We start from the raw sequence: 10000 nt of genomic DNA, 5'->3' as shown, positions 1-10000 counted from the left end.
ATTGAACGAAGAACTGGGATTTACTTCCTTGGATTCGTTTGGCGACAATTCGTTCGACTTCGTAAACACCCAGAGCAATGGGCTTTGATTTGGGTTGGTATTTCAAGTCGCAGCCACGATCACGAGTGTCAGCAAATAACGACGTGTAAAAGCCTGGGGGGTGTCTTGCTCGTTTCAACATTGTTGTGTTGAAGGGAGTTTTGAGCAACTGAATGGGTTTAGGTGTTAGTGATCCTTTTTTTATTTTACACTTTTTTTATTGACACTAGGAAATAACGGACAAAATATAAAATGAAAAAGGCTTTTTCTTTGATGAGACTGTGTAGACAACCAGCAATGAACGGAAAAGTGCTTAGTGAACTCGCTCTACAGGTCTGTTTTTCAAAAAAAAATTACATCGATCGGATATTTACACATTGCGCTGTTTATTTCAAGATTTTTCTAGGTAGACGGTAACGGATAAAGCATGAGGAATAAGCAGGCATTAAGCCAGCGTAGCTAGAACTTTCCATGCTTTTCTCTAAAACACTTCTATTCTGAAGGTCTGTTGAACCAAATAAACTCATATCAACACAAAGAATTGTTTGCCATTTCACCTTCAATGAAGCGAACAGTCCGCTCTTTAATCTTTAGTGTTATTGTTCACTTTTCGCACCTTGAAAAATTATTCTGCTCATCTTAACGTTTGATTGACAGTTGCGGAATTCGGCGAAGGGACTCTAAAAAAATATCCCTGTATTAATAAGCACCGCCAATAGGAAATCCGAGTATCTCGAGATGCGCAGAACGCTTGCGCAATAACAATAGTAGTCACCGTCCTTAAAGTGCCCCTGTGACCAAAAAATCAATTCATATTTTTCTTTGGATTTCAAAACTATGTTAACACTAAGTGACCCACGTTGTATAAAGATAGGTCTTAGGCTGTTCTAATAACTAATTAAACTAAAATCTCAAAAGGATTAACAATTCCTTATTTTTAATTTTGATGACATCACGTGAAAACCAAGAATCGCATACGCTAGGATAGACCTTTTTCGTTATATTAAAATTCAGCTTGTAAGAGTGGTTTAGAGGACAAAAAGAAAGGAAAGTGAATAATATGACATTTATTCCAACGTGTTTCGGTTGTTTTCGTCCTCACTGCCTCACTATCAAGCTGAACATGTGATATTTCGAAAATGGCCTATTATACTCTATGGTTTTCGAAAACGTCGGACAACACCGACATTGCTGTTCGCGACGTGCATTATAAATTATATTATTGTTTGTATCGTTCCTTTTATGGGAAGGGAACAAACGGGTTTTTTTTTTCCTTTTTTTTGTGGAAAGAGAATTTCCCACACAACTTTCGCAGAGTGTCAGAAAATAGCATGTGGGACTGTGCCCTGACGCTTGCTGAAGCAGTCTGTCAGTGCTCTGTCAGACAAGAAAATACGATGGCAAGAGTTGGAACGCTGCCTTCCTATCTCTACCACAAAGAAGTGCTACCATGGGATTCGATCTCCCTTGAGCCAGCTGAACCCTCCGCCTCCGAGGCAAATGAGAGGCACGAGGCGGGAGATGAAGACGACGAAGAAGGCGTTCTTGAATACCATTTTTCTGACAGCGTTGAAGAATCCGAAGAACAGTCACTTGGCATAAATGACAACGACGAAGCTGACGATGGTATTGGTGACATTCCATTCTTGGACCGCGAGGCCAACTTCCTTCTCAGAACGGTTTCCCGGTTAGGAAGAACTATTCCCTTCAATAACAGAATTATATCCTATGCCATTGCTAGGATTTATTTAAAAGCCTGAAAACACTTAAGTTGTTATTTTAATGACTTGAGTGTTTAAGCTTCACCTATACGGCAAATGTAAAACGGCAGTGATGACCACGTGACTATTTTCCTCACTTTTCGTAACGCCTTTTTTTTTTTTTTTTGTTTTGTTTTTTTTTTTAGCTTGACAGGAAGTGTTTTCATGCTAATTAGGAATGTTAAGAAGAAGAGTATTCTTGTTACTGATAGTATACATTAGCACTAATATCACGGGCCATCATCGCCGGTTCATAAAACATGCATGTTGCTTAACCTTTCTATTGCTTAGTTAAATCTAAACTTACAACCAAGTTCAACAAAGTGGAAAATGGGAAGAGATTCCATGATTACCACTAATTATAATGGACAATCACGCATCATTTCGCACTTATGTCCAGGTTTGCAATTTGCAAACGCAGCTGCAGAAATTGCAATTTTTTGTAAAGATCGTAAAAGCCGAAAAGAAGAACACAAGTCCACAACTAGGACTCGCGATTTTTGCGAATTTTGTGAAAAAAATTGACAAAAATCCTAACAGCTCAAAAGAGGAAGGCAAGTCCCTAGCTAGCACTCGCGATTTTTGTGATTGTTGCGAAAGTTGTGATTTTTTGCGATAAATGGCAAAAATCGTAATAACTGGGCCTCACGATATTTGCGAAAATTGTGAATTTGCCATAAAATTTCCAAATTTGTAAAGGTTGAAGAGGAAGAGAAGACAAGTTCCCGACAAGAATCACGATTTTGGCAATTCGTGTACGTTGCGAAAATCGCTAACATATCGCATTTAACTATATAATGTATCGCCAGTGTATGTACTTCAATACTGGACTCGTTCAAAAGCAACATGCTACAAACTATACAGACGTTAAATAATGGTATAAGATCGTCATAAAAGAAGCTCCGAGTACTGCGCACTTTTATGAAGTGAATCGAAAATTGGTAAATTTCTTCATCTGGAAATAACAGAGGGCTGGCTCTAATAAGTCACAACATAACTGTAAAGGGAAGCTTGAAAAAGCTCCCAGAAGAAGGCGCATTTTCGTGATGTTGGCGCATGTTGTGTCGATTCAAAGTGGTGCTCTCAAGGATGAGCTTGCAACGAGTTCCTGTGATACCTATCGGGTTTCACAGTTAATAACCATGATGTGTACATACTAACCCTGCTCGTTCTATAAGCAACTGCCTAAAATAAACAATATCACAGAAGTTCATTCTCCTTTTTACTAATTTTTTGACTTTTCAGGGGTAATACAGATTACCAAACATGATAATAATTCACTGAAGAAAATCTTCATAACAGATGCAATTTAATACTACTCACCTTTTACATTCACTCAACTGACACCAAAACATTTTCTTCCACGCTCTTACGATCTTTGCAATTCTTCGCAAAAATCACGAGTCTTCTCGCACACTCGTCTCCTCTATCTCTTCACTTTTTTTACGATTTCTCGCTAAATTTGTAGTTTTCACAAAAATCATTGATTTCTTTATGATTTGCCAGTCTTGACGAGGACTCGTCTTCCAACTCTATCTCTTCGGTTTTTTTTTTTTGCGATTTTTCACTAAATTCGCAATTCCACAAAAGGTGGTTCTGAATCCGCTCCACAGAACTTTCTTCAAATGTGCAGACAGTTTCATTCTGGCATGCTGATTACATTTCAGAAATTAAAAAAAGGGGGCACCAAATTCGTTTTTTAGATATGAGCAGCTAAAGCCAAAAAATCGAGTGTCTTTGCAGGGCTTTCCTGTTACCAGGGTAACGTTTTACGTAAAAAAAAAATCATCGAATCTTTTTCAGCAATAATTGGTGTTTGATATGGTACCATAAGATTTCTGTTAAGTGATAAAGTGTTGGAGTGTCAATCCTAATAAGAAGGTTTCTTTCCAGTGTTGAAACTGGTATCAGCCACCTTAAACTTTCCGCTTTTCAGTGCTTTTTTAATTTAATTTTGTTTTTTGTTTTTTATTTTAAGTAACAATTCCACTATCATCCATTTGTGTTTTTAATTGATCGCTCTGAGTCGTTCGCGGACTCCTTTAGGACAATTGGTATTATTATTATTATTCTGCTCATATCTAAATAGAATCGAAAAAAAGCCGTGATCAGCCAATGCTGAGGACGAATCTGCATTAACAGCTAAAATTCTATTGATTGCATTGTACTTGTTTAATTCAAATTTTGTGCTGTTCCTGAGTGTACTTTTAAAAGTAGTGTTAAGATAAATTAGTACTACGTTACTTAGTTTTGGATTAGTTTTCATATACATTGCGTTTTATGTTTTCATTTCTAGATACCTTCATAACAATAACATAAGTCAACTCCCAGAAAACGTTTTCTCAGGACTCACCCGTCTATATCGGCTGTAAGTATATTGTCACAAATGCACTTTCAAAATATGACACAACTATGCGCCTCTCTACTCCACAAATAATTGTGTGACTTAGTTGCAAAGTGACTCACACAGCTGAGTTAAATGAAGTCTTTACAGCAATTATCCCTTTCAGGCCGAAAATTATAACAAACCAGACGTTCGTAGCAACCAAAACAGGACCTTGGCACCCTGTGGAGATAGCAGGCAATTTGCCTGGTATCTCCGTGGGGTGTCCAGTTACTTGTAGCACTCCAATATATATGAATTCCTGAGGATTATCGAGTCTGGGATTTGTTCGAGAGTCGAGGGTCGAGGGTAGAATGTCGACGGTCGAGTAAATGACATTGCTTGCGAATTTTATAGATAATTTTCATGTCGGAAGCCCCTAGTTATTAGACCGGAAAGGGTTGTTTTGAAATCTCACTGTTGAAAATGGCGTTTGAATTTGGAGTTGCGTCCAAACTGCGTTACTTTCGGTTGGCTATGAAAACATTAGTTTGAAGGTAAAACAACTAGCGTGCTAAGAAAGTTTGTATCTTATTTTAAAGAAAGATTGGTCGCTGTACTACTAACAGGACACGGAAAATCCCTTGCATTCCTTGTTTTGTCGGCTTAGAAGCTTATGCATTTCTGTTTAATTTCTTTGAACTTTATTTAAAGTTCAGATCTAGACTTACGGAAAATCCTACGTTATCAGATCACAAGATGGCGTTTTTCAGGCGTGCGGCTATGAGTTTCTGTCGACTGAGACAAAATCACACCTTGACGTCTACAACAAATGGTGTTGTGATGCGATAACATCAGTTTTCTTTCATTTTTCTTCACAAAACATGTCTTCTTAATTGCGAGGCACAGATGGTGATATTTTTGTACATCGCGTGACTGTTTCGAAAGAACTCTGGCTTTCAGTGATCACCGTTTTGATGATAATAAGATTTTTTAAAAGCCCTTCGCAAGGTCTACATAATAGATGTAAAATGTAAAGTAAAGTCTGCTTACTAGCCAAGTGGTTCATTAGGCGGGAGCTTATCCCGGTTTCTCTAGCATGAAGCGACTAGGAGTATTTCTACTCCCCCCTGGATGGGATGCCCGTCCATCGCAGGGTTACTCCCAGCATTAAATTGGCCGGTACCCATTTATACACCTGGGTAGAGAGAGGCACTGTGAGAGTATGTCTTGCCCAATAACACAGTACAATGTCCGCAGCCAGGCCCTGAACCCGGACTACTCGCTCCGCCACCTCGCCTCCCATATAATAGATGTAGCAAGAATTTATCTTGATTAAGGTGGGCTAAACGTGAATTTAAATGGCATTTTAAGAGGTTTAAAGAAGGGATAAGAGAAAGAAAATTATTGTTGGACCACCAACAGACAGTTGCCCCCAACCCAAGAGCACACCATGTTGGTAGGGGACTGTTTGGGTGTCCATATATCAATTTTTAACTTTAACTTCTACTTTAAATTTTTAAACTACATCAAATCTGAAATATTTCTTATTTCTCCAAATTTTACTACTCTTTTGAGAAAACTATCTCCTCCCAAATGTACCTTAAATTCACCAAAAAAATTTCAAAACGCCCCAAAACATTGATTTGTGTTATGAGCATAGGGATTTTATAATGCTTGAAACGCGAACGAGATACGTCCGATAAAATTAAACCGATTTTAGGCGGCTTGAAAACGGCTTTCAGGTGTACCCCCGCCTTAATCAAGGAAAAAACAAAACAAAACAAACAACGACAGAGACAGCAAAGCAGAATGCACCTCCGTCGCAATGCACCTCCACAAAGAGTTGACTGATTTCGTTAATTAGTCACTCAGAGAGCTGTTTCAACAAACTAATCGATACCCCTTTTAGGTCAACATATAAAGTACATTTGGACCTTTGACTTGGACTTGGACTCATATAAAAACAAAAAATGTTATTTCACTACATTATTTTTGTTTTTTTCGTAAAAACCTCTTATTTGATCGTAGCCAGTTTCTCCTTTTTTGAATGAAAGCGTCCATTATGATAAAAAAATCAAGTTGATTGCTTCTGAAACAGAACTTTTCGAGTAGACGAAATGAATTTGGTTAATGATAACTTCACTCAGTGATTGGTTCAAAGTTCACGCGCAACTTTTTCAACCAATCAGAAGTGAAACCAAAACCAATCGTGGCTTGCGCGTGCACATTTTCCCACGCTTTGTGTCGGCTACGTGTAATTACTTCGAGTTTTGATTGGTTTACTTGATTGTCTCCGTCCTTTCTGATTGGCCAAAGTAATTACAGTGGAACCTCGATTTAACGAAGTCGCTGGGGACCGACCAAATTTGTTGAATGGAGGGGAAATGACCAAAAAGTTCGCTATATCGAGGTCATAGTTAATGGTTGATTTGCAACACAGGTGACTTCGGTCACACAATTCAATGCAATTTTCGTCATCCCGAAGTGCCGCGTTTTGAGATGCAATTCATTTATTAAGCATGGTGACTTAAAGTGTCAATTAATTTCACTTTTGAGCAGACGCTCAGCTTTTCTTTACGGTACAAAAAAATGACTCTTTCAGAGCAGCGACTTAAAAATGTTGCAACATAGAGATTACTTAACTGACGAAATGATCCTCACTCACACTTGCTGTACAATTTAAGCAATTGTCTAATTATGCACTTAAAAAATTCACGTGACTCCAACGGGATTCGAACCCAAGACCTCTGCGATGCCGGTGCAGTGCTCTTACCAACTGAGCTATGAAGCCACATAATGAGACAATTGCTTAATTGTCCAGGAAGTGTCGGGATCATTTCGTCAGTTGAGTTCTAAACCGCACTTCATAATAATTTCTTTCATAGAGATTACTGTCTACAGAAAATTGTCTTCGTAAACAAGAAGACTGGCTTTAGTGTTGTTATGTTGCACTACCCAATATTTCCGGATTTCAAAGATTTAGTTTTTTTGCCTTTAATGTCTGTATCTGCCAAAATCATTTACAGTCCAAACATAACATAACAATGATATTCGAGAGTTTTCTCAACACGCGAGTTGCGTTCGGCGTATAACAAAACTTAAACAAAATGTTAGATGCAAGAAAACAGAAACCAGCAGTAGTTTATATTTAATGGAAGAATTCTTCCAGTGTGGATTGCCTAGAGCTGTCTTCTGGCTTGCATCCTTAAAAATGTGTCCTCCATTGACGAGAGGGAACACAGGAGTTCTCGCTCTTTCGCACCTGACTTGTCAAATGTCATAACAAGATTTCTTAGCGCTCTCACTGCTACAGTAGCTTCAATAGGAGAAAGTGGCGTTAAGAGAACTAATAAGAGACAAAGAAAATAAAGCAGAGGTTAATTGATGTCAAATACTATCGCGCCAATGTCTGTTGCTGTCTCTTTACCATAAGGATTAAAGGATTAATTGACTGTTGATCTGTTGAGCATTTATCTTCTGTCGCGTGTTGACATTGTAATTCGTTATATCGAGGTAGATTTTACGTTTGGGCTTCCGGATTATGTTCGCTATATCGAGGAATTCGTTATATCGAGGACTTCTTTAAATAGAGGTTCGTTAAATCGAGGTTCCACTGTAGTTTGGTTTTGGTTTTATGACACTCATTTGAAAACCGCTCTATTCCGAATACATGTTAGGTACAAATAACGATTTCATAGTTCTAAAACAGTCCTCCAATTTAGAAAGGTCAGGACACCATGAAACTCTATTAATTCCGATTATCACGCGAAAACACTTTGATTTCTTCTATACGTTCACGGTACAATAAACTTTCTTCTTCAACGCTCGAAGAAAACCGTATGTCTTTAAACTCCATTTCGTCATTAAAATTCGGCGAGAAACGTTAACCTTAGGCCCATTTTAAACATCACATTTCACATGTGCCGAATCTAATGCAAATAAGCGAAAACAAACTTTTCTCATTTGCATTAGATACGGCACATGGGAAACGCGATGTTTAAAACGGGCCTTAGTTTAGACAATCTTGTTTTTGTATAGTGGGAAAGATTGCATTGATCTTGTAATATATAGATTTAACCAAGCCTAAAAGCTGAGCTCCCGGGTTGTTTATTCTTACTGGCTGTAGGATTAGTGAAAATAAAAGACTTTAGAATTGTCCGCGTTTTGGTTTTTCCTGATTTTGCTTAATTATATAATTTTTTTCGCTGCCCAACTAGTGAATTCCACGGTAAATTTCACGCGAAAAACTGATGTCGCGTGAATCCCGAAGGGATGAGTGCAATATCGGTTTTTCCGACGAAATCTACTGTCGAATTCACTAGTAAGGCAAGTAATTTTTCTTGAATCGCAAGAGTTAAAAGAAAAGAAGCAAATCCTCAGGAAGCGAATCGAACGGAAAAGGAAAGAAACCATTTCAGAGTCGACTGTCAAAAGCCAGCCAATAAGAATCACGCTAAAATTAGAAACCACAAACGTACCATAGCTCGTGATGTGACAGATCGTCTTTGTCGGTTCAAGGTCAAAAAAAGAGTCTTATGAATGATGTACTTTATTCCACTTTATCCCTGAATAAGAGATCATTTACATTTTGATGTATCTCACTGAAACACGCCAGCTTGGTTAGAACCAGAATCGGTAAGAAAGGACAAACTTCAAACAAGATCCAACAAATTACCTGTACGTGCTCTAAACAAACTTCTGAAAACACAAGCTGGTGATATTTCTCCTTACTTTTACGAGAACTCATTGAGATTACGTGTTTATAACATAATCGCAAAATTTTCTTGTCACTGTCGACGCACACGGAAAAACAATTAAAAAACAATTAGGCTAAGATGTTGCGCCAAGATGGCGGCCGGACGCAAGTTACCGAGTTCTCCAAAGAATTGGTTCTCCCTGCTTATTTTGGCCTCTCTATCTCTTCAAGTTATAAAATATGAGCAGATTTATTTAGAAGCTGCTTACTTTATAAGTACAGGGGGAGGTTTTCGCCTCCTAAATGGCAGCGCGAACAAGCATCGTGGCAGGTCCTCTATGTCTTCTAGAGTCCTGCATGTGACAAAAGGTTTAAGCACCATACAGCTTCCTCGTATCACTCTTCATGGCCAGCTATTTGGAACCCGCATGCGCACTGACCGTTTCAGACTTAAAAAATAATGCTCAAAAACCTTTAGTAAGAAATGTATGGCGAAAACTCATTATCCTTGATTTTCAGAAAAAACACAACATGCAAATACACGGTCCTCACCATACTTTTATTGCTCACACTCTTACCTCTAACAAGTTCGATTTTAAGGCGATGACCGTGCATAACTCGGTCGGTTTTCGACACCAAAGATGACCCCCTTCCTGTCTTTCTAGCCGCCATATTTCCTGATGAAGATCCCTTGAGTGCTACATTTGAAGAATCTTCCTTCGATATCAGTGACACAAAAGTTGAGGTCCTCATTCGTAGAATGGTCACGAAAATTTACTCTTACAGATGGCTAAACTAACGGCTTCATTCCCCCAAAAGTTTGCACGGTTTTTCGGCATAAAGACGGGCATTTTTAGGAGCACCCAATTTAATGACTCCGTGAAAGGTAAATGAAAGCGGGCGCTTTCTTGTCCATCGAAGGACATAAACATTCAGCCGTCATTTGTAATATTCCCCAGCAGGGCCTGGTTTTATCCAGAGAGACTGGGAACTACAACAATTCTGGCGGCAAAATTGCAAATTTTTTGCACAAAAATAAATGCAGTTTCTGGAGTGTTTTCATTGTCTCCACTTCCTTTCGTTTTCCACTTGTTATCATCGTAGTTCTACAAATGCTCTGTAGTTTTAAAGGGAACTCTACGAATTATGTCTTCATTAATAGCGTTCAATGAAGACTAT

At 38.4% G+C, this 10000-nt stretch overlaps 2 protein-coding genes and 1 non-coding gene across 3 annotated transcripts in view; 1 reads left to right on the top strand and 2 right to left on the bottom strand.

The window, feature by feature from the left end:
• The window catches only part of LOC138030896 (dedicator of cytokinesis protein 9-like), a 658601-nt gene that overhangs the window by 297805 nt on the left and 350796 nt on the right, over nucleotides 1-10000 (bottom strand). The gene's annotated exons all lie outside the window — the stretch shown is intronic.
• Nucleotides 6843-6916, bottom strand: Trnaa-ggc (transfer RNA alanine (anticodon GGC)). The gene has a single exon. It is a non-coding gene; the product is annotated as a tRNA-Ala (tRNA).
• Nucleotides 9968-10000, top strand: part of LOC138029556 (uncharacterized) — a 3906-nt gene continuing 3873 nt past the window's right edge. Inside the window, exon 1 of the mRNA XM_068877270.1 lies at nucleotides 9968-10000. This exon is cut by the window's right edge and continues 1230 nt beyond it. Coding sequence (XP_068733371.1) covers nucleotides 9968-10000 — 33 coding nt within the window.

The sequence above is a fragment of the Montipora capricornis genome, chromosome 13 (genome assembly GCF_036669925.1).
Source record: "Montipora capricornis isolate CH-2021 chromosome 13, ASM3666992v2, whole genome shotgun sequence".
Taxonomy (NCBI): domain Eukaryota; kingdom Metazoa; phylum Cnidaria; class Anthozoa; order Scleractinia; family Acroporidae; genus Montipora; species Montipora capricornis.
Note: the sequence above shows the minus strand (reverse complement) of the source record. Positions and strands in the feature narration are given on the sequence as shown.